Source organism: Grammomys surdaster, unplaced genomic scaffold, assembly GCF_004785775.1.
Source record: "Grammomys surdaster isolate TR1022 unplaced genomic scaffold, NIH_TR_1.0 126271, whole genome shotgun sequence".
Classification (NCBI taxonomy): Eukaryota; Metazoa; Chordata; class Mammalia; order Rodentia; family Muridae; genus Grammomys; species Grammomys surdaster.
The window spans coordinates 5,924,541-5,950,302 of NW_021621071.1; the positions used below are offsets into that span (position 1 = coordinate 5,924,541).

At 39.6% G+C, this 25,762-nt stretch overlaps 1 protein-coding gene across 3 annotated transcripts in view; it reads left to right on the forward strand.

Annotated features, from left to right (window-relative positions):
* Ptprr (protein tyrosine phosphatase receptor type R) overlaps positions 1-25,762 on the forward strand; it is a 239,909-nt gene that overhangs the window by 102,124 nt on the left and 112,023 nt on the right. Inside the window, exon 1 of one of the 3 annotated variants that reach the window (XM_028759012.1) lies at positions 20,702-20,829. The exons of 1 other annotated variant lie outside the window; for it this stretch is intronic. Coding sequence is in view for 1 of the 2 variants with exons in the window: in XM_028759011.1 (XP_028614844.1) it covers positions 20,813-20,845 (33 nt within the window). In the remaining variant the exon portion in view is untranslated. Of the gene's footprint in view, positions 1-20,701; positions 20,846-25,762 lie in introns of those variants that run through there. One more of the 3 variants, XM_028759011.1, reaches the window with a different exon arrangement.

Below are 25,762 nucleotides of genomic sequence, written 5' to 3' on the forward strand. Positions count from 1 at the left end.
ACAATCTCACGCAATAACCCTAAGGGTATGGAAGTGGCACATGTAACTTGGTGGTAATCAACAGCTCTGTGGTTGGACTTGGCCTGCTCAACAAGAGGGAAAGCATGCCTGATACCAGAAACTTAGTCAACTACCCAGGACTAGTAGAGTCATAGATCTTGGAAGAGAACATACTGTTGTCACTTTACTAAACAGACATAATCCTTGTACCGACAAGTAAGTGTACTTCTCATCCCTCATCAAGGAGACTTGTCTTTGCAACAAAAAGCAACCATTACAGAAAAACTACAACCAATCAAAATGCAGAATTGTGAAGTCCAGTCCCAATGGATACATCTATAACAAAATTCCTGCACCTACAATGCAGGAATCATTGCAGAAGAGGACGAAGGAAGAGTACAAGAGCCTGAATTTTCCCTGAGATTGTGTTGCCTTATTTTTTGGGACAGACTCTTTCATGACCTGGAAGCTTTAGGTTTTTGGGTGAGGCTTGGTAACCAGTGAGTTCCTAAGATCTACCTGTCTTTGCCCCCGACTCCCAAAGCTAGGGTTTACATGAATGTGCAACAAGGCCACACCCACTCCAACAAGGCCACACCTTCTAATAGTGCCACTCCCTAGGTCAAGCATATTCAAACCACCACATATTACTTTTTATTCTTTTACATATTTTGAATTGTCTCAAATTTCATTAGTTCTCCACATAACTAAGTTATTTAAAACCAATTTCGCTCCTTACAGGCTCTCTTCTTCTTTGTTGGAAGAACCAAACCAGAGTTTGATTTTAAGCCAGGGAATTTAGACAGGAGTTAGACAGCAGGGGAAGCCTCAATAGGTGTAGATAAGCAGTGCACAGGTGAAATGAAAGTAGAAAGGAAAACACTGATGGCACAAAGGGTTAAACAATGAGTGGGGTGTGGAGATGAAGGAACGGGAAAAGGAAGTTTAAACAAGGGAGTGGAGAATAAAAAGCCCATGCAAACCTACCATGCTATAACAATAAAATAAAAAAAAAATACATCAGAGTTTGAAGGGAGATTCCCTGTGTGGCAAGGATAATGCTGTTCTTACTAGCAATGAGATACAGAACAAAATAAAACATCCCAATGTTGTGTATGAGATACCGCCATAGAAGTTGCTATTCATGAAGGTACCAAAGGTCCCCCAAGTCATATGTTTTCCTCTCCATCTGGTTGTCTACCAAAACTAAATGATACGACACTCTCGCTAAAGATCCCACACACTTTACTTGCAAGATATTGAGAAATCCATCTGGGACTAAGCTGGAAACCTCTTCCCTGCTCCGTACTGTTAGCATGTCAGAAGGTGCCATGAACTTCACCGGAAAAGAAAACGTATCAGGGGTTTGACCCAACTATGAACTTTATGAATCTCCATATCAACTGCCAAAAAAGATGTGTGCGCATGTGCAGCAGTGGCATGGCTATTTGGGGGAAAACTAAACTGCTATCCAGTTAGATGTGAAGCCCACTCTACACGAGCCTACACATGCCTGATACTGTAAACCCTGTCAAAAACCCACGCCTGGGTCACTCGTGAGTCTTAGGAGAGAAGAGAGCAGATGGTTAGCTAAATAAACACAACGTCAAACTGACTTCTAAATACCCATGTTTGTATATCTAGACAAACACTACTCACCCCATTTTTGCAATGAACGGGAGTAGACACAGAGACTGTTAGCAGTCTGAGAATACTGAAAATAAGGAACAACTGAGGGTTGAGCCATAGGCAAGACATTTATATTACTACCTTTAAGGATCAGAGAGCATTTCAGAAGAGGGAGAAAAGAGAATAAAAGGTCTGAAAGATAGAAAAAAAAAAGAACATTCGAAATGCCCTCTAGATACTATATAATAGTTGTAATCGTGAAACCTCGGCAGCTTCAGTTACTTACGCTGGAGCCTCCACAGGATAGGCCTTGTCAACCTTTAGTCATGGATGATGAAGATAGTCAGCATGCTCTTCCATTATTGCTGAACTGTTGGGTCCTAATAGTCTCTGGGAGACAGCATAGTCTTCAGTGTGTACCCATCGGTGATCTCACACAGCTCTAATGCGTAGTTCCAGTCCTGCGGTCACATAGATGGTCCTGGTCGAAGATAGTGTGTCACAAACAAAGCAAAATCCAGAATATGCAGCATTTGAGAAACAAATTTGTAGAAAAGGAAGGTGGGCAAGGGGAGGAAGTTGATAGAAGAGGGGATGAGAACAACCCGAACGCATTATATACATGTGTGCAATTGTCAAAAAAAAAAAAAAAACAAATTAATAGGAAGAAGAGCAGAAGGAATAAAATTTCCAGATCCTTTTTTCTTTCCTCTCTTCTTCCTCCTCTCTCTCTCTCCCTCCCTCCCTCCCTCCTTCTCTCTCTCTCTCTCTCTCTCTCTCTCTCTCTCTCTCTCTCATCTCTCTCTCTCTCAAACACACACACACACACATATGAAGAAATGTACTTTGTCTTTTAGAAGGTTTTGCCAATGAGGTAGTGTGGTTAAGTCTAATATTTTTATACATTTAATATCAACATTTTGAATGAAATTAGTCTAATGCCATCATTCATGAACAAGATGGTGAGTCTATGGGTTGGGGAAAAAAAACAAAATACATAGTTGACACTGCGTGCATTTTAAAAGTCAAGGTATTCTATGTGACAAAAGAGATCTTGGAGCCTGTTGTGGTTTCCGACCTAGACATTTTTACACATCTAACTTGTAGCACAGTGTACCAAAGAATGTTCTCAAATTCTTTCCCTAAGCTTCTAAAACCTACAATTAATTTTAAACCCCCATATTGATTTGAGGAAGGAAAAAGGATAGCTAAATCAGGAGGCTGGAAAGATGGCTTAGTTGGTAAGGTGCCTACTGACACAAACGTAAGAACCTAACGATATCCAGCACCCACGTGAAAGCCAGGCACTGCAGTGTACAACTTTCATCATACTACTGGGGGACAGAGACAGGCAAAGCTAGGCAGCCTAGCCAAACGAATGAGCCTTGAACTTGGTGACAGACTCTGTCTCAAAAACTAAGGTGGATACCCAAGAACCACCTCTGTCATTCCCATGCATGACCACCTACATGGACAAATGTACACACCTTGATGAAGACATGAAACCAACGCGCACACACACACACAGGCTCCCACACAAAAGCTAAATTACCACACAATTAAACTCTGGGTTGATTTCACAGGTCCAGAAAGGAGAAGGTACAATTTCCCCACCGTTAACTCTATCCCATGAAGATTTTAATGAGTCTGTGATTGGTAAAAATGAAAATCTATCTACAATATATAAAATGCATCTACAATAATAATGTAAGCATCATAAACTAATTTTATTCCATGTGCAGAACTGTTATGAAGAACATGTTTTTTTCTTAAGCCTGAAATGATATCCTCTTGATAGATCAACTTATCGATCTCCTTCTCAAGCCACCGGCTGAGTTCAGTGCGAGAAAAGAAAGCTCATTTGCTTCTTGTCATTAATACTTAATTGTTATTGCGGCCTCTCTGAGGGGAGACGTGGGATAGGGAAATTATATCCATCTTTTGTAAAAGTACTGCAACATTATTAGAGGTGATCACATGGCAGAAAACAAATGTCTTCCTTGGGAGAATAAAGAGAGTAGGCACATAGATTTTTCTTTCTCCCCTCTCTCAAGCATTTTTATGAGTAGTTCTCATGGGATAGTAAAACAATGCTAATGCGGCATGAAGGCTCCTGTGTGCTAGAACAGTGTGCACTTGTGTGCCCCAGAAGCAGGCCTTTTGGGGTGTAGCAGGTGTCCATTATCACTTCATACACTACTGGACTGTGACTTTCATTCACTCCATTGTTGATGGCTCATGTGCCATTATACAGGGTTTAGAACATTATTTTACATCACTCTGTACTGGCTCCTAAGATAACCACCTCTGAGATTTTGTGGCTTCCCTAAGTCAGCCAGAAGAACAGAAGACATTTGACCAATAAAGATTAACTCATGAGAAGAAAATAAAAAATGTAACTGCCTTAGGCACAGTAGAAAGACAGATGACATTGACAATACCCGTTGAATATACAACTGCTAAGGGGTTTCTGACTGGAGTGTAGAAAGCTGGAACCTGATATAGTATCTTAAACAAATAAGCTGTTATAAATATCAGTCAATATTAAATAAAACCATGGAAGTTTTTGGATTATTTGGAATCATGAGATCTGTACGTGACATCAGAAGATGTAACAGTAAGGTCACCTCTGTGTCCACTGCTTACATTTGTGACCTCGGGCATATCACTGAAGAGAGAACATAGTAAGAGAATTATTCAGTGACCTAGTACATGCAAAGAACGTAGAAAATTCTAATATTGTTATTAGTAACCGTAACTATATGGTTATATATTTATATATTTATACACACACACACATATAAATGTATATGCATATGTATATGCATATGTATATATGTGTGTGAATATATATATATATATATTTGCTTTGAGTGTCTGGGAAAATATATGAACATGTTTAAAATAGAGGTACCCAAGACACCTGCTATGTTGGAACACATGAGTGTCTACGTAGACTAATGTTAGCACAAATGCTCATGAAAGTCAATCCGTACTAAATGTAGCATTTATTAGAAACATTTTTCAATTGCTATAGCATTAACTTTTGAGAGCTCTGGAAATCCTAACAAATAAAAAATATATTATACATGCATATTTTGACTTACTTGGTCAGCCAACTATGAATATTACTCATCTTAGTTTTGATTTTAAAGCTGCATGGCAGTTTCAGATTTGGTAACATGTTTATTGTAATTCCTACATAAAATTGACACAAACTAGAATTGAAAAGTGTCTTATTTTGTAGGCATCTGTCAGTCCATCATAATTTCCCATGAAATTATTATTTCAGAACAGCGTCTTTCCTTGTCAGTCGGTTGAGAAACTCTGGCTGAGTCTGTCAGATGCAAGCTTCTAACACTGAGGCTGAAGACACTCTTTTGTCTTATATTTTTATTGACTGGAGGTTTTATGATAGCGTGTCTGCATCCCCCAACCTTCATTGTTCCTGGGAAACCATAGTGACACCGGGGTGCACAATGACTTTCTTAGATGCCTCCCTGCACATTTGCTAATGCGTGTTAACCTTTGGAATCGTAATCAGTTAAATTAAATCCTAGTTAATGCTGACAAGTTATGCAGTTATGGGAGTGCCACAATGCATCCAGTTAAGTTTGTTTTTTTATGATATCTTAGAAATAATTGCCTGAGGTCCTTTGTCTCTCTGTGAAAGACAGACACATAATTATGCTATTTTCTTAAGAGAAAAGAAATAGTCATGGCACTGAGTTTCCCATTATCCTTTAAAGGCTGAGTACACTTCTTATCCTGACATGTTCATTCTTCCCACAAAGCTGTCTCTGCTCCCGGTACCTTTACCAGAGAAATATTTTATCAGTGGGTGTTTCTAGGCAACCTAAGTTTTTGGTATAAATTTTCTATTTATTATACATAAAAACAGCATCGCTCATTAATTCAAGGTCTAAGGAAAAAATTTTCGCTTCAGAATTGATTCTAAGGTAATTGTTTAAAAAGTTAAATGGCCATTCTATTAACAGTTAATGTATGCTAATCTTTTACCATTCATTTTGGCATATACATAGACATTAAAGGAAAAGATTTCTCTGAGAGTGATAGTGTTTAATTTTTTTTAAGTTTTAAAGATGTATATATTTTTATTTGTTGAAGTATTTTGCCTGCAACACCAGGCAATGCATGTATGTATGGACACCATGTTCATGACTAGTGTCCACTGAAGTCAGAAGGAGGAGTCAGAGCCTGTGGCTCTGTAGTTACTGGTGACTATGAGCCACTATGTGGAACCTTGCCTGGGTCTCTGCAAGAACAACAAGTGCTCTTAACTTCTGAGCTATCTCTCCAGTCCATGATGCTTACATTCTGAATAACAAAATGTTATTGAGATTACTACTTACTGTTAGAAATATATCAGACAGTCCCACCAGTAGACACTTAATAAATGTCTCCTGCAGAGCAAATTCTAAGAACTGAAGGTCACGTGAGTCATCCCACCCACCCACCAGAATTGTGTTCTTCTTCTCAAGGAAGTTTTTATTGGCACACAGCTCCTAAAAATAACTTCAGGGTGGACCTTCATAGTAGACAAACATTACCTGAATAAAGTTATAAATTAAAGTCCAAATTTACAAAGATAGTGAAACTCGATGACGCCGTTGGAAAAGTACAGCTGTATTTATCTGACTTACATGGTTGCTTATCTTTTCTTTGAGTACTGTCTTACAAAAGCAGACTACAAAGGTGTCATCTGTTCCCAAATTTCATCTACATAAGGTGAAAAATTAGCTCAATATCATTCAGAGTTCAGTGTTGTCCAAGATTGGACAAAATATCAACAACAAAAAAAAATGTTAAGATCCTTTAAAAGATTTTACAGAGTGTCTTTAAAGAAAATGAGATGTTAAATAGTCCACTTAGCTGTTCTGTTCAGTTTTTCCCTATTACTGTGAGCTGAACTGGCTATGATAACAGATGAAATTATGTTCCATCCATCCATTGTTTGCTGTTGATTTGAATTGAAGGCTTCAGTACACAGTTGACGCTATCTGAAACTTTCCATAAAGGAATTTAAAACCTATTGAATAAAAATTTATTATCTAATGTTTAAGATGTGCAAATATATTATATAAGAGAGGAGAAATGTTAATCAAAGGATACCATTTTACCTAGATAGAAGACATAGTTTGAGAGATCTTTTGTACAGCACAGTGACTGTACTTGAAAACAATGTATAAAGTGGGCAGGGAGAAAAATATTTCATAAGAAGAGACAGAAAGTTAATGTACCAGAGGTCATGCAATAATGTTTGATTTCTTATAAAAAAAATCTGCAAATGTACCATGTGATCATACCCAGCTATACAGTCAAGTTGTAAAAGCAAGTTTTTAGTTTTCAATACAACTTTCCATTCTATTAAGTTTTATTTCCTCAACTATTATATATTAAAATAAACTAAGAGAACTTTTGTCTTTTCTTAAAAGACAGGTGCATAAGTAAGTTCTTTTGTTAAGAGGAAGTATTTTCACATACACAAATTATATAGAGCAGTAATAGAAACAGATAATAATGAAATTTCTAACTTGGGGTAAGAATTTATCCCTAAATACTAGAAGTAGCACTTCAGTTGGGGCTTTTGGGATAAATGAGACTTGGTGAAGGAGTTGTAAGCTACCAATTCAGCCAGATAAACAAAAGATATACGAGTGACACATCATATTTAGAGAATAGACAGATGAAATTATGGTATGTCTGGATCCAAGGGAATGTATCAATGTGTGGATAACAAAAATTATATGCTGAGAATTTGCAAATACATTTTGGGACTCGTTTATGAAGGATTTTTATTGCTGTGCCAAATAATTTAACTTTTATTGTTTGCCAAAGTTAACCAAAAAAAAAAATCAAAGCCAATTTCATGGCATACTGCTAATGAGATTTGGTGGTTTGGACCCACTTCCTAGTCATTATTTCTTAAGACTACATCCCACACCCATGCCAACATCTTTAATCAACTAGACCGTTTTACCACCATCACCATGCCCCAAACAGCATTCTCCTTCTGTATCCACACAGTGTCTCTTGTTATGGATTCCTCTAAAAGATCCCTTCTCTGTCTAAATGGAAGGGCTACCCTTATTCAAGGTCCACTGAGAAACTATGGAAACAAAAGCCATCTCATAACTTTGCTATGTCTAGTCACTCATACAGTAAGTAGAGTTTATATAGTTTTCTTTGTTAGGACAGATGAGGTAGGACAGCTCCAGATTCCTACCCTGGATTCACATACATCAGAAATCATGACTCAGCCCCAGTTCTAGGATGCTCTCATTTCAGATGATCCCAACAGGCAGATGATCTGAACTGCGTTAAGATGCAACTGACTGGGTGTAGCTCTCCAGCTTCTTATGCCTAGCTAAAATAATTGTATCGTTGGTTATTTACCTCAAGCCTATGAGACTATGGCACCTACAGGTCTGAGAAAGAGATAGCTATAGCCTCGGTGCCTCTTTTACCTCTTGACCATGGAAAGAACCACAGTAGCACTTCAGAATGTCTCCAGCACTACATAAAGAAGTTTTGCTTTGGCACAATTGTATTCTACACACACCAACTTCATCATAATATTAAAACTATTTGTGTATCTTTTTTTAAAAAAAAAAGTATCCTGATGGTTAAGAACATAGTCCTAGAATCAAACTGTCATAGTTCAAATCTCAACTTATAAGATACATAATTTTAAACAATGCACCCCATTCCTCGACTGCATGATGCAAAGCCTAGCAGTTGTAGGACTGAATTGTGAGGGTTAAATGAGATAGCCCATATAAATTCTTTAAGCTAGAGATAGCCCATATAAATGCTTTAACCCAGTGTCTCAAATTAATTAATCTTGTTTGTCAAATTTGGACCACCGTCTTAGAGGAAGAAAACCCTCACTCATATTTGTAATTTCTAATACTGCTGGCTTACTGTTTGAAAATGAATTCGTGTCTAAATTAATTGATTTTAGTAGTCCACGGCTTCAGAAAGCAAAGCAACCACTGGCAAAGGAGGGTAGTAGAACCAGGCTTGCCTCAAGCACAGAAAGTCTTTGACCCCATTTGAGATGCAGCCAAGAGTTCAGGAGTAGCTGGGTGGTGAGCAGGAAAGGGCCCCTGTGTTGTTCTCTAGCATCAAAAAGAAGAGAGAGAAAGGAAAGAGGAAATGGGGAAGGAAATGCCATGCCAATAAGCTGCTAGGGTGAATGCAAAATCAGCAAATGTCCTTCAGAAAGCACAGAGTTTGACTCAGGATTCTGTATTAACTTCTAAGAAAATAAAGACATGTGCAAAGAATATCGTAGGATAAAATGGAAATAATGTGTCTGTCAATAAGGGTTAATTAAGCAAATTTTGAAATATTTTCATGATGACAAGGTAAAGCCATAGTTTTAAATTTATAAAATGTCAGCATCTTTTAAGTGAAAGCAAAAAGATAATATTGTAGAGTCTCGGATGTGCAAAAATGCACAAACTTATTCATGTGTGATGGAATGTGCCCACAGGGAGATAGATAAAATAGTAATTACCATCTCTCAGTGAGAATGAATATTTTTTAAAATTTTTTTTCATTGCACCATGCTTTTCAAAATTGGACAGTGGACAACCAGAAAAAAATAGACTTTCGTGACATTGATCATGAAAGTTGAGTTTTTACAAATACTGGTGCTGATTCTCATGGTCTGCTGTCTGTTCATACATTTGCTCTGGCTGTCAGCAGTGTCTCTAGATGTGAAGACCCAGGGTGGTGTGGTGAACGCCAGAAGCCAGAACGCAGGCTGATTCTAACCTCATTTCCGTCATTAACTTCTGGTCTGGCCTTGAACTAACTTTCTTAAATTTCACCAAGCCATAAGGCTACTTGTGCAGAAGTGCTCTGAGGGGGCGTTCAGAGCTCTGAGGGCTTTACAGTGTGGTTACTGCTTAGCTAGCTAGCACTGGGGGTCTTCAGATACTGAATGAAACTCCATAGCCAGCTAAGAAGCTTCATGTTAAGAGACTATACAACTTAAAGACCTAGATTCACATTATACACACACACACACACACACACACACACACACACACACACACACACCCCTTAGTTACTCTCAACAAGTTAGATAGCATGTGGTTCCTCAGAATGAAAATCAATTCTGTTTCCTCATCAAATATGCAGAAATGACCTAATCATGGTCAGAAGGAAGGAACTGGTCTGACTTCTAATGGGTGATAAAGTACACGGAGTGGCATTTCTTTCTGAGGTTTTCTCATTTCATTTCTGTATGACCTCATTCTGTCTCCGTGAGCATGATTGTCCTTTGCTTCATACAGTCCTGTAACAGAGCCAGAGGAGCTCTGTGGAACTCTACATGAGCACCAGAGATAATGCTCCCACGCATCTTACTATAAGCCTCAAGCCTCCATCCTCCAAATGTATCGGGCCGTGGAAGGATATTGATTCTTAGCTGGGCATGGGCCTTGAACCCCGACTCCAATGGAGAAACTTCAGGTGTTCGGCCACACCCCCAGAATCCAGGCTCCTACACAAGGTCTAGACCTCCATTAACCTATGCCTCATAGTCATATGCAGCACCTCCCAAAGGAGTCTCACCTAACATTGCAAGAAGGCGTGACTACAGGCTTCAGCCTCAAGAGATTTCCATATTCATGAGTTACCTAAAGGCCAGAGGGCGTAGCTAATTAAGTTATTCCTTTTCCCAGCCCCTCCTCTTTTCCCCCTCCCTATTTAAGTCAGGGGTGCACTTCTAGACCATCTATCACATACCATGAACAATGAAACTCTTGCAACTCTGGACTTTCTCGTGTTATTGGGGCCTGCTGCCGTGGAAAGCTACCCTGTGTTTCCGCTGCGGGACCCGCACAAATGCTTTATTTATGTTCATTGTTCTTCGTTTATGTAATTATTTTCTAACATAATTTTTAACACTGTAACAGGGATGGGACAATGTCTTAGTAAGCCAAGATGCTGGCCATCAAGTCTGATGATATACATTTAATCCTCAGAACTCACACAGCAAAAGGAGAAAAGCAACCTCTGCAAATGTCCTCTGATCTCCACATGATCATGTCTGCTCCCACAGAAACAAATAGCACACACAAAAACGTTTTAATATGATTTTTAAAATATACAACTGCATTTAGAATTACACAAGAAACCCGTTATCTAGTTACTGCCAGTAATATTCAAAACCCCTTTAACGGCCATACATGATATAGCTAGTCTTCATTTTCTGCAAAATTTGATTTCTACACACCTCTCCTCAATATACTTACCTATGTGGTGGGGTAAATTGATAGTATTTGGTGAATCATGAAAGGACATCTGTGAAAATACAGCTTCTGAATAAAGGTGTTTAACTTAAAAAAAATCTAAGTTTGCACAGACAGCACCTTTAAGCTGGAGCTACTGTACTCTGGGTGATCAAAAATTTCTTTTCATGCTAACATTTGTTTCCCTTCAGTGGGAATTCTGTGATCTCATATTCTTTCTTGGCTGTCAGGAGCCAACGTCATGGCTGGTGACACTTTGAGTCGCACAAGCATGTTCTTCAACAATGTGGACTAAAGACAAAGTGACACAGTTTCCCGAGAAATATTCTCCTTGGTAGCCACAACCTACTCCACTACACCTCTGCACCGTCTGCTTTCTCCTCAGAGCTTAAAGATGGAAGCCAAATTTTTCTACAAGTACAAAGAAGATATAAGAGGAAGAGTCCAATCATGCTTCCAGTCCTTGGTATTATCAGAGGGATGGACCCACCTGGGTTCTTTGGAGGAACAGAAGCCACAAAATGGAGATGTCCATAAATAATGAGATTTATTATGAGGATTTTGCTAATGTGGCACGGGATAAGAATAAGATCTTTGATCTTCAAGGTGGAGATGCGGGAGACTTAATGGAACACTTCCGATAGGAGTTCAAAGGTCGGAGAAACGAAAGAGGTTATGGTGTACGTTCTACATCCAGTTCTGAAGGACTGACTCAAAAACAACCACACAGGGAGTGTGAATTCTCTTAATTTTCATAATTTGGAGGAAGCCCACCTACCCTGAGAACGATGCTTAACCGGAGCTTCTGCTTCGGCTGACAATCCTATCCAGAAATGACCCCATAGACACGCTCACAACAATGTTTAACTGAATATCTGGGTACCCTGTGGTCCAGTCAGGTTGACACGTGACCGCGAGTTTCAATATTGTAGAATGCATCTTTATACATTCTGACCTGAGACAATCAATTCCAGAAATATAAAGTGACTACCCAGCTTTTGCACTTTGAAGAAGATTTAGGGTTAAAAAAAAAAAACTATTCGTCTTACTGTGTAGTCGTTATTCTATTTCCATCTAACTCGCATTATAATATTTCCATTCTTTTTTAAATTATTATTAATATGGATTTAAGTATATCTTTGACCTTTTACTAAATCTCATTTATGTGTGCCAAGGGGGAGAAAGCGTGCTGGGGTTAGTAGACACACGGCCTGAGGGAAGTTGCTAATACTCTTGAGACTGTTGGCTCATTAGTGAGTGATAATAACTGTACTGGCTTCTCAGGGCTGTTTTGTTGTTTGTTTGTTTGTTTTGAGGCAGGATCTCTCTATAGAGCTCAGGAAAGCCTCAGATAAGATCCTCCCGCATCTGCCCACTGAGTGCCACGGTTACGAGTGTGTACCACCACACCCAGCGTGATGATTTTAAAGATGAAATAGTCAATGTGTTAAACACAAGCAGGACACAACAACCCATGCAGTCAAAGTGCTAGCATCTCGTTATCCATCACGTAAACCCTACGTGCCCAAATTTCTCCTTAGTCCCTTCTGTTGTTTTAATCCCTGGCCCAGTGTAGCATCTTGCTCTGATCTCTCTCTGATACTGTTTCTTACTCCGTAAGCGCTCGGGAAACTCCATATGAAGCTCTCCAGTCACATCACAGAAAAGAGAACCGTGTGTCTCAACTCCAGATGCGAATGGTTTAGATACGTCTGAAGGGATACGTGTGATCGGCTCGTGGCCTTGCCTGCTTTAATGATGTGTTTCTTTGGACTGGGTATTCTTGGTGATTTGCTTGAGCAAGACGTCAGAATTCAAGTATATGCCCACATGTACTGTCGTTCAGTAGCACACTCAACATGGACACCTACCATGTTTCCGGACACTTGTTGCACCACCAGGTAGCCTAGACAGAAGAGAGAACAGAATCCCGTAGACCATCGTGCACTTTAATCACTCTCTGACTGTCTGCTGCTTTTGCATTGCCTGTCATGATGTGTCTGTTGAGCGGCCAACTAAAAGAGCTGGCTGCAAAATGGGTTCGTATCGCTCTTCCTTAGGGTCTTGCTCTATGACTGGCCCTATATGTGTCAAAGCCTGTGGCTTGGATTATTTAGGATTCCATACATTTACAAAACATGGTTTGGACTGGGACTGATAATAATCCACATTCTCCTTGAGATAAATAAACCAAACACCTCGGATGTTCATTCTCTCATCAGCGAGAATGTTTCTGATATTATTTCTGAAAAAAAGAATGGGATTTCTGCTACTTTGTGAAATTCTTATAATATAGCGTATGTGTATCTTGCAAACACATTCATCTATGTATCAGTGCTATTAACCCTTTAATGTAATAGGTAATGTTTGTAGGAACACATATTAGTTTCTTATGCAGTTACCAATTTCTTTGAGACCTTGTCATGATTAAGGTCAATATCTGAAGATAAAGCTGTCTTTCCAAGGAAATAAACATGTGATTCTTGGACTTCGTTTGAAACCTTCTGCTCTTGGGAGACTGAGAACAATATATGCACATCGATATAAAATAACACATGATCTGTTATATGTCAGGAATTGGGTGTCTTATTTAGAATAAGTATGTATAACATTCATAGGGCACATGTATGCATGTTTTCAACACAGTTTCTCATGTAACTAAATGGTTTTTTTTTGATCTATGAAGTAAGTTGGACGTTCTCTTCAGGATAAAGAAAGGTTAATGTGGACAGGCATGGTCAGGGGGTAGGCGAACCTTCGAGTTTCTGTACTGTTATCAGGGGATTAGCTGCTCTTGGAACCCCTGTAATCCTCAGCTGGAGTCCCAAGATGCCTCTTTCCTGTCTCCTTCATTTTGTTTTTCACTTTCTGGTATTTTCCATTTATTTCCATTCTGTGTTTTCTCTGCTTTCTTTTACCCATTTGTCTACCAAAAAGATTTTTGAGCCAAAAAGAAAGAAGGAGAGAGAAGGGGGAGGGGGAAGGGAGAGGAGAGGAGAGAGAGAGAGAGAGAGAGAGAGAGAGAGAGAGAGAGAGAGAGAGGGAGGGAGGGAGGGAGGGAGAGAGAGAGAGATTAAAAGAGGACAGAAGATATACACAGTGGTATAGTGCTTTTCCTGGTGTGCCTGAGGCCAGTCCTCTCAGAATAAAAACTTTTGAAACTCACAGGGATGGTAAAGGCAAGCATTAGTACTAACAAAAAGTGAGCGTAAAGATTCTGCAATGGCTGTCTCCGTGATGATTGAATTCCTCACAGGATAGATAAACTAGAACAACATCTAAAGTTTTTGAGGACCTATACATCAGGAGTTACAACAGATACAGGAATAAGAAAGACAAAGCGACTCTGTTATCATACACACCTACACACTTAGATTAGACGTGGAGGGAAGGCGAATAGAAGATACATATCACGTCTTAAGAAGGTGAGGAAGTCCCTTCTTTAGAAAGCAGGATTAGAGCAGCTTATCTGAGGATGGATATTTAACAGGAAGTTGGAAAAAAGCAGGACCATACAGTGTCATGAAAACTAAGAGAACAAAGTTTTCAGGAGGAAAGAGAAATCCTCTGTGTCAAACTGCTGCTGAGAAAGACGGGGACACGCAGATGTCTACTGCGTATGGCTCTAATGGAGGCCACTTAAGAGGGCGTGGCCCTACAGAGACTTAGTGATCTTAACAGGATTGGTTCCTTTCCACTTCCGGGGCACTGTCAGATGAGAGACGAATGAAACACAGGTAGTCGTAAGGTACAGGCCATGTCTGATTTGCTTGAGAATATTTCGTGTGAATAGTTCTCAGGAAGAAAAACAATTTTTTTTTTCTCAACAAAGGAAAGGATTTAACAGCTAAGTAGAGAAGCAGACCGTATGGCTTTATTTTCAAGAAAGCTTACAAATGTTTATATGCTACGAGGATCAATCCGTCAGTGATGGAGAAAACAATGATGCAGGAAACAAGCAAAAGAGAATTCTTGCGAACGGAACATAGGATGGGAACCTAACTGAGGAGATTTGCCCTGGATGAGGAAAAGAAAACTGTCTCCCCTGCGCCCGAGAGGCCTTCGCAACCACATCTTCTCAGGGAATCCGGTGCTTGACACACATTGGAAACTCATGAAATATTTGCTGAGTGAATCTAGTAGACAGCTCTTCCAAATCAACAAAACAATACGAACCAAAGACACAGAAAGGATGTACCAAAGAGTACAGAATGAGCGAGAGAAATTAGGACTTGGTATAATTTATTCACGTCCCATGCTTGGTTGTTGCTTGGTTTGTAGTGTGTTCTTTATGGTCTAAATCAGAAACCCTGACTACTTTTTACAGGAACTATGGTTTTTAATGTGGCAGCATAACCTATGTGAAATCTAGTTAACTTGGTTTTCGGCTTATTTGATATCTACTGTGATCCCTTAATAATGTAAGGCTCAAATGGAAAACGATCCGTTTTCTAGCTTACTAATTCATTTTCAGGTGTATGGAAAGCATCTAATTCATTTATCTATGCCTGCAATTTCCCTCCATTTCCAGAATTATGTTTAGCACTGATAAAATTACTAATTATATTAAATCAAAACACAGATAATATTTAGAAGCCAAATATCTATTTCACCTTAAAGGCAAAGGTGCTAATTGGCACTTGGCACTTTAATTGGCACTTGATAAGATTTAATCCATAATTATATAGCCAGTGCTTACAAGGCTTTGAAATCATAAATAAGCCCAAAATGTATTGTCTACTCTGATGAGGTTCATATATTCTTACTTCTGTTATACTAGACAGGGTGAGGTGGGGGGGGAGATTCAAGGGACTAGAAGACAGATTATCTGTTATTAAAAATCTAAAAAATACATTTTGAGCATATAGAAATCATAAGAATGTGTTTGCAAATGTGTTATTTAATAGTTAACCTCCTCCAAACCGCAGATACCCAGAAGTATTTAAAAAAAAAAAAATCAAACTCTATACAGAATGCACATCAGATAAGATGCTTTGGAAAACGTGTTTTAAGACCGGGATGATGATTCTCCTAAGGGTGATGAATCTGTGATTTTTGCCTCTGCCCTCAGAATAAACAAAATGGTAACTTTTAAAGCCGTCCTATATATCTCTAGTTCAACGCAATGCAGACAGAAATGGTGTTTATACACATTCTAATGGGGCCTATGAATAATGAATGATGAGGCTGTTTTTGATCACATGGTAATAAGAGTTAGGAAATAATGTACTCAGAGGAATTTTGATGAGTTAATAACAGACATGTAAATTTACCCTCACACGTTCACGGATGAGAAGTGATCTCATTATATTCTGGTGTTATTGTGAAGTTTCTGTCTATGTCTTGTTAGAAAGTCATCTTAAGTTGATCTCATTTCCTCCTGTTGTGTTTTGAAGCTACTCTCATTGTCTGACAACTCACTTATATATTTATTAATATATAAATATATATATATATATATATCATGGTTATAGTTTAAAATATTATTCTAGACCAAGAAGATGGCTCAGTGAATAAATGTTTGTCACGTGAGCATCTGAACCAGAATTCAGACCCTCAAGAGGCAAACACCGAAGACTACTGGGGCAAGCTGCCCAGCTAGGCTGGCAGGGATTGCCCAGCTAGGCTCCAGATTCAGTGAGGAGTTCTGCCTGAATAAGGAGGAGAGAGATTTAAAAGGACAGGCTGTCCAGGTCAACTGTGGGGCCTCTAATTCCATAGTCACAAACGTGCACGTGCACCAGTATGTACTCTACTTGAAGAAAGAAAGAGAAAGAAAAAAAGGAACGAGAAGGAAAGAGAGAATGTATAAAGAGGAAAAGAGGGAGGGAGGGAGGGAAGAAGGGAGGGAGGGAGGGAAGGAAGGAGGGAGGAAGGGATGGAGGGAGGGAAGGAGGGGAAGGGTTTTTAGGTTCAGAAATAGACTGAATTTAAGAGCATGGCAAAGGGGGCTCTGGACAAAAGTAAATTAAACTGCAATTTTAATGAGGACGAGCAAACCAGTTGAAAGTGGCTAAGAGAGTACCATGCTGGAGCATGTGATATCCGGAGAGCAGCATGCCCAATATCCCCAAGGTCAAAAGAAACCCTTCCTGTCCTACACACGGCAGCAAGGCTACCTACCTCCATGGTGCCTCTGGACACTCAGTCTCACCAGAATTCCAGTCCTCTTCAGTGTTCCCCCTCTGACATTTCTCAGGAACACCTCAACAACGCCAACAGTTCCTTTAGTTTCATTCAGCACATGTACGGGGGAGGTTTTCTGCTCTTTTTCCTCATCACCACGTACTCCTGGGCTTCCAGAGCCTAGAAAATGACTATGGTTCTTAACAGTGGCGATGGCTTCCTGCAGCTGGGTTGGGCTTTGAGTATCTGATGCTTTTGGAATTTGTACCAATGATGCTTCTGAGGCCCCAAACCCGAAGCACATCACTGGGTGAAGCTGAGCACCAATGGCAGGGGATTCTCCTCCTGCCTCCCCTCTGACATTAGCATGTATTCCTTTGTATATTACAAAAGAGCAAAGCAGCACAGCTTTTTGGATTATGTAGGGCATGATGTGTGTGGAGTTCTCTCACAACTTTTGACTCTCTCTCTCTCTCCCTCTCTCTCTCTCTCTCATTTTCTAGGTTCTTGTCCTTCAATCTTCCTTTTGGAGACCTAGTCCTCACTTCCCCTTAGGACAACTTCTTTCATGAGAAACTCCTTAACCATTCATAGACATGGAACTATCTTTTTTCTAGCTTACGCATCTTTAATTCTAGCAGGTCATTCTGAATCTGCACATGGACAGACCGTCATTTCAAGGGATGGACACGGTTCGTATCAATCCTATAATGTTGGAAAATAGAGAGCTGGGCAAATAGCTCAGTAGTTAAGAGCACCCGCTGCTCCTGCAGGGGGTGGGGGGGGGGCTGAGTTCAGATCCCAGCACCCACATCAGGTGCAGGTTCACCACGGCAGATAGCTCATCCTGGTTAAGACTTAAGTACTAAGAAGGCAGACAATGACAGACAAGATAATATTTTTTTAAAAAAAAATTCTCATTGGAAGACCTTTGCAGGAGTAGTGTCTTAACAGAAATCTGAATTGAGTGAGACACTGGGCCCCACAGTATGTTAGCAAAAGTTTCTATTAGTGAGGCCACCAGTGCAAAGGCCTTCCAGTAGAGGGAGTTAGGTGTGTTGGAAGAGATGAGACTAGAACACCTAAAGGGCTGGGGGATCATTCTTCAGTTAAAGCCCTTGCTGTGCAGTCATGAGTACCTGAGTTCGGATCCCTATAATCTATAAAGGCTGGGTGGGTGTGGCAGCCCACTTATAAGTCAAGTTTTGGAAGGCACGTGCCTAGAGCATGCGTTCTAGCTAGACTAGCCTTATCAGCTTGCCCTGAGTCTGCCTCATAGCAAAAGAATTTGGCGGAAGACAAGAAGGGGACGATTCCTAACATCTACCCTCAAGCGCCACATCCACCAGCACGAACATGCACTCAACCCATGTGCACCCATGCATGTACAAACACACAAGTACGTACACATGCACTCATACCATATACATATACACAGGAAAAAAATACTGAAATTAAAGGGGAAATGACAAGGATGGAGGGAGGGGGAGCGGCTAAGACAGCGCTCAAACAGGGCCATGTCAGATTCTAATTTTACTCTGAACAAGTCAAGATGCCCCCGGAGAGTTTTAAGATAGTACTGACATGATCTAATTTGTGATTTAAAAAAAAAAAAGTCACTCAGCTTTGTGCAGAGGCAAAAGGAAGCTGGAAGCAGGGAGACCAATTAGAAGCCTGCCACTATGATCCATAATAATTGATGGAAGTGAGGTAATGATGGCGAGGGTTGTTGGAAGTGATGTTGCTGTGACTGTGGTCCACGGACAGAATGGACTTCAGTTACCAACAGTAGGACACAAGGAAAAGGAAGTAGGAAGGAATGATATCGTGGTTTGGTTTAATTTGGGCATTTTGTTTTGTTTTGCTTAAGCACTTGAAGGTTCCAGCTATAAAAAGAAGAGACAGAAGGAAAGAGCCAATCTTGAGTGAGTGGAGAGGGCAGGGGTCAGAGGGTTAGACCCAACATCTACATGGGTATGCCTGTCACAGTTAGCAGGGCAAGCATTAAGCCCTCGGGGATAATTTTCTGGTTAATCTGAGACTGTGGTTTAGAGGAAACAGAAGAGACTAAGAATTGAGCACTAGGCTCGCCAGTGTGGAAGAGTTTGGAAAAGTAAGAGTAGACTCGAAAAGAACTGGCAGAAAAGAAGCAACCCTGAGAGAGGGCGAGGCCTTGGAGCCGCGTGTGGAAAGACTATCAGAAGTAAGGAACCGCCCATGAGGTGGCACACCAGCGCTGCTGACGGGTCAGCAGGATGAAGGCTGAGGGATGCACACCGGAAATAGCAACTCACCCTTGGTTGACTGACAGCCAATGCGATACCCAGTACCATGGGTATCCTCTATCTTATGGCTAGTGAGTGTATACCACCCATGTCCTTTTGGGCCTGGGTTACCTCACTCAGGGTGATATTCTCAAGTTTCTTTCCTGAGACAGTCTCCACAATGCAGGTCACAATGCAGGGTGCTTTCTGGCGCCCTCTGTTTCACTTACAGATCCCCCTGCCTGTGCCTCCCAAGTGCTAACGTTATAAGTGTAAACCCTTGAGCCCGAAAGTCTTCAGTATGAAGACTATCCCAGGACATTTGAGGTAGATCAGAAAGCTCTAGCAGACAGGGCCAAATTAGTGATATAAAGAAAGAGAGAGAGAATTAACCAAAAATTACCTCCCACTGACATACCAAAAAGTGTTTATGCTTTGGCTACTGATGTTCCTTAAAATTCCCTGAGTTTTAAAATTAAAATTTAGCCAAGAAAATCTTAGTACTTAATGTCTATTCACTGAAGTCATTCCGTTAGTACATTTTCAGGTAGGAAATTGTTGGATCAAAGATCGTGAACATTTTTAAGACTGTTGGGAGTGCTCGGGTACTCTTTAAAAAATTAATTTACCTTGCTGCCAGTAATGTATAAATAATTAAGCTTTATTGAAGTCTTACTCGAGTTCTGCCATGTATCTTGATGTCGGAGCCTGTGAGATTCTTCAAAGTGTTTCAACGAATCTTACTCTAAGAAAATGAGGTTAGCACTTATAGACAAAGAAAATATTTTCCTTTCCTTTGCTCTGTTTTGTTTTCAAACTAAATATGTCTCTAATAGTAATAATTGTAACAATCATTTATCTTAAGTCATGTATTAAACTCACATGATATGGTAGGGGAAAATTGGTTTCTGAATCTCACCAGCATATATTAGAATCTCTAATTCATTACTTGGATTTGTTATCAGTCACTTGAATTTCCTCTTCAATATATATGTGAATATTAATTAAATTAAATTAATTAATATCAATCTGTTTTCTAAGTCCTAAAGTGAGTTAAAATTAGATGTCTATAAGATCCCTATTACCCAGTAGGAAAATTATTCACGAAGACGGTGGAACTTTAAAAAAAATTTTACTTTTTTCTTAAAATATCTAATAAATGAATATTTTCTTTCAAAATCAAGAAAAGAAAAAAAAAGAAAACAATTCTCATACAACATGCCTGGTCCACAGTTCGTAAAGTTCTCATTTTACAGTTTTGTTAATTACTATGAAACAAACCACCATGAAATTTCAATGCTAGTAAACTATTGAAACAGCAAGCACCTGGAGCGTCTCCTGGGACAGCACAGGCTGCGGCTGTAGACCTGGGCTCCGCAGAGTCTCTAGAAATAGTAGCAGTCGGCTAGCTCCAGGTGACTAAACAAGGCTTCAGCTCGCAGGCTCTCCGCTTAGCCCAACTAGCAATGGTGAGGGAGTAACAAGAAGAACACAAATGGAAGTCGGATGCATCACAACACCCGGTCAGTTTCCAAACCGGTAAGAGAAACCCATGGGGTGGGGAGAGGGTGGTCTCGGTCACGCTGTGCAGTTGGGAGCATCAACGCTGGGATTTCTGTCAGTGGCTGGTTGGAGTGAGTCAGCAGAAACGCTTTTTGATTCTCAAGAGAAACATATTTAGCCTCTAGGTCTGAAGCGTAAACACCCTATCAGTTATTCGGTGTGTCTTTATAGTAAGGGTTCGCCATCCTCGGGAGTCAATGCAAAACTAACAACCATCCCAAAGACTGGATCGCAAACGCATCCATCTGAACAGAACCCAAAAGTTTGATAAAAGACAGTAAGGAAAGCACATGTTTTCTCTGTTTCGTCCATTGTAGTTCCCACACATGGCGGGGGTTGGGGAGTCTGGAGTGACCTTATTTATAATAACTAGAAAAATGAAAGAAGGGGTCACAGCGAGGTGAGCTGAGAAATCTAGACATGTTTACAACAAGGGCATCTGGGGCCCCCACCTGTACACGCAGGCTTTGCTAAAACGCCAGGAACTTCTGTGTTATCCAGGGAAGAGCTGAATGAAAGGTGTTGGTATGAGATGCCCCTGGCCTAGTTCCCACCTGGGAATGGCAGTTTTCCTGTTTTCCTTCGGTGAATAAGAACCTTGGCTTTTAGTAGCTCTCACAAAAATCTTGGGCCCTGATTAAAACTTATTTATGACTTCATTAGTTAATCTGCACAGAAAGTAATACTCTCAGATAAAGAGAAGCTCAAAAATGTTTACACTGAAATTTATTTCTAAAATATATTTATTGAATTCTCACTGCGTTCTTGGCACTATGTATAGGTCTGGGCATACAGAGGTGGAAAATGGAAATTCGATTTGAACGTTTAAAATAGTGTTTCTGGTATTGGTACAAAGTTATGGACAAATTTTATTTCATCTGTGGTCCTCAAGGATAAATAACAAAGTCAAAAATAATGTAGCCGGTATTTCCATCCGTTTTAATAAAATCGGATTAGCTTCCTGTCTGATTCAGTATTACAGAGAGCAATCAACAGGATAGCCCAGATAAATCACTTGACTCAAAAAATTCAAGCTCCATTTCTCATAAAATACAGGGCTGCCAGGATTTTTTTTTTCTTTTGAGTGTATCTCTAGCATGGAACACGAGCAGGTAATAATGTCAAATAAGGACCAAAATTTCAAAGTAGCATTTAAGGTTTAGCAGCCAGATTTTAGACTAAAGAGGAAGAAGGGAGTTTTCAAGGATTTTCTTCATATATAGGAAGAAGGTTTACCTGTTTAAAACTTGACTTACTAAGTGATAAAGTCCTAAGGCTCTAAAGTAGACGTGGGTTTTTCGTTCCTTATACCAAAATACTTTCAAAACACAACTTTCAAAATCTTCAATTTATTTTTAAGTGACCATCACTAGTCACTCAGTTAATCATGTATCTGAATTGCACTGTATAAAATTAACCATTTCTATACTTAGATGCAGTAAGAGAAAATAGGCTACATCCGGCCTCTGTTCTCCTGATCCATGCATTTCCTTCTAGGGGACAATTTAATAATTAAACTGCAAATAGCACAATCCTAATAAACACCACAGCGTCCGTCCTACTAAAAGGGAGGAGGGGGGATGAGTCTCACTGTAAGGATTAAGAAGTACGGAGGAAAAACTGACAGAGTCCTGCTGCATTAAAACCTTCCTTGCAGACAACAGGTACTCAGAATCTTGTTTCTCTAGAAATGAAATGTCTCTGAAAGTGCCGATCACTAAAATAACACATTGTGGGGAAATTATATGGTTATTACTACGTTGCCACCTCCTTCTGCAGATGAAAGAACGGTGGGCATACAAAAACTTCCACACTCTGTCTTTATTCACTTTAAGTTATGCAGAAAAATTGTTAATGCCCACCGTGACAGAAAAATAACCAAGATTACCGAGGACATTCAGCCGCAGCATTTTTTTCATTGTATCTCAAAAACACACGCCAATAAACCACGCTTCGATTTTTATCATGTTTCCTGGAGAATTGTGTAGCACGCCAGAAGACGAGAAGCAGAATCCAATCACGGTCACTGAAGTGAAACATAAACTCCTCTGTGGTGGGAATCAAAAGAAATGTGTGCTATCCATCCATTCAGGCTTAGGCTGCAAACCACTCAGACGGTCTTTCAGAGCTTGTGTGGTCTCCTGCCCTTCCGTGGCTCAAGCTATTATATGTGATCACTTGTGGAACTAATAATATACCCCTGTTGTCTGAATACGGGAACTTAAAAGAAGAGATAGCCATCTGTCTCTTTATAACAAATAAGGCACCAATGGCCCATATAAATGAATAATTTCTTCATTTTAATATGGTATCTATATATTTGGTGACTTAAAACAACTTCCATTTATGACTAGAAAGCAAGTTCTCTGTGGGATTTAAGGCTTATGGGTTTGCCCTTGGATGTCTGTTTCTAAGCAGTTCTAGACACCATTTACAAACTCGTCTTGTCAAGTACTGGACCTAGTGTCAGGATGTCTCCTGTGTCCTTTCAGATGTGCTGTATGAGTGAGACAATCAGAGCAGCCATAGACAGAGGTTTGCTATCTTTTATTTGTTGACTTGTCTTTTGTTTTTGCCCTGTTGTTGTTGTGGTGGTGGTGGTGGTGATAGTGGATGGTTATGATAATGATGATGTAGTTTTTTTGTTGTTGTTGTGATTAACTCATTGAGACAGTCTCACTATGTGGCCACAGCTGACCTGGAACTTGCTATGTAGACCAGGCTGGCCTTGAACTCACAGAGATCCTTTTAGGCTGGGATTAAAGATATACTTCAGCCACTACACCCTCTTTTGTGATCTTGATGGGGCTCATTATAGAAAAGTATATCTGTCTGACCTTGTTTTTCCAACAGTGTTTACCAGAGCATTGATTTTTCTGCCTGGACCTAGTTTGAGCTCAAACTTTGGCTGCCATCTTCTGCCCCCAGAGTGAGGAAGAATGGGGAAGGAGGGAGGATGGGGAGTAGGAACAACCCAAGGAAGATTGAAAGAGAACACAAAAGAATAAGAGTAGGTGAAAAGAGCAGTACATAGGGGGGAAGATAATCGGGGAGATGGAGGTAGAAACTTCTCTTGATTGGAACATATACAGTTAGACTTGAATCCTCTGATGAAACAAAGATGCTGTGACATTTCATTTACCTGAGATAAGAGGTAATCGTGGCTAAGTCATGGCTTTTTTTTTTTCTGTGTTGAAAGTGTTTTGTGTTAGGTTTCTATTTTCTTCCATTTGATAGATAGATAGATAGATAGATAGATAGATAGATAGATAGATAGATGATAGATGGATAGATGGATAGATAGATGATTGATAGATGATAGGTAATAGATACATAGATGCATAGATAGATGATAGATAGATAGATAGATAGATAGATAAACTTAAATATTTTATAAGTTTAAATAAATACAAACCAACAAGGCACAAGGATCATAAAGGTATGCAGTGTAAGTTCTGCACTTTATGTAAGCTTTTTCCTCCTTCAGTGAATGCGCAGTCAAAAGATCAAGGTTGTCATCATTTCATACTTTCTAAAAAAAAATGTATTATGATGATGGATCCTGCCACAAATTATATAATTTAAAGATTTCAGGAAAATGTATACAGAAGTTCTAACTGACAAATTTAAGGCTTCTTTGGAGGCAACAGAGAAAGGCTTATCCCAAGAAGAGAGGAGAAAATAGGGCACTAATTAAGAAGTAAGATTGAAATAGAGGAAGGAAATTAATGATACAAAGAGGAAACTGGGTTATTAAAGGCTTTCCAAATGAATCAGCTGAGGGGTGCTAACCTATGCTGCTAAATTCAGCTGCTTTTTACTGGCATCTAATTTGTAGAAAAAGAAACAAAATAGGTATGGATGTCATTCAGCGTTCATAAAGGATCTTCTGTGCACTGCGGACTTGGATGTGAATTGGATGCAGAATACAAGGAGGCAGAAATTCAGAAGTCGAAGAGCTTCCTCACAGCCTGCCACTCTGACTGCAAATACAAAACAAACTGTATCTCTTTTTTTTTTTTTTTTGGTAAAATGAAATCATTTGAATATTGGAAAATTGAATCTTCTCTGATTGCCTGATTGACTTTTGGCTAAAATTCCCCAGTAGTGATAAAAAAATCAATTACCATAAATATCACCAAGGCAAATCAGGCCACTCGCTTCCTGCTCTGATATTATTCAATCATTCTAGTAAACAAGCTTTAGGTCTCCATTTGAGCCACAAAGTCACTATCCCGTTTCCCTTTGTTCTGCATACGCAGATAAGTAGCTCGCTGAATACATTGCTTTCAATGTCCACATACAATAAACCCATATCATTAATCTAAGTTTATTGAGGACTTTTCATATGCCAGTTCTAGCTGTTTTCTATCTAAAATTTTATGTCCTTCTCATAATTTCCCAGGTTATTCTCATTAAAAAAGAATGCCCTTATCATCCCATTTGATAGATGAAGAAACTGAGGGGGGTTTTTGACAGTTAACAATTTAACAGAGATTATCCATCCCCGTTTGAACTCATGTCTTTCTCATCACCCTGAGCTCATAACTATAATTCGTTGATACAGAGAACTTATTTGGTATTGGCTCACCCACCTTCAGCTTCTAAGCATGCAGACATAATTATTTAGCTAAATTATCTTACTATAGCAAATGTCTCCTAGCGGCTCAGAAACCATATTTGAAAACCACTGCCTGAAGCTCACAAATACTTCCTATAGCCTTTCCAGGATCTACGTATTTCTGTCAGGAATGCGTGTAGCTATGATGACAAGCCACTTTTAGAAACTCTGCCCCTGACTTCCAGATCCCCGAACACTCTTGTTTCCTTCAGACCTTTGTACTTTGGGATATTCGTATGCTAGAACCAAGACCAACTAACAAGAACACTTAT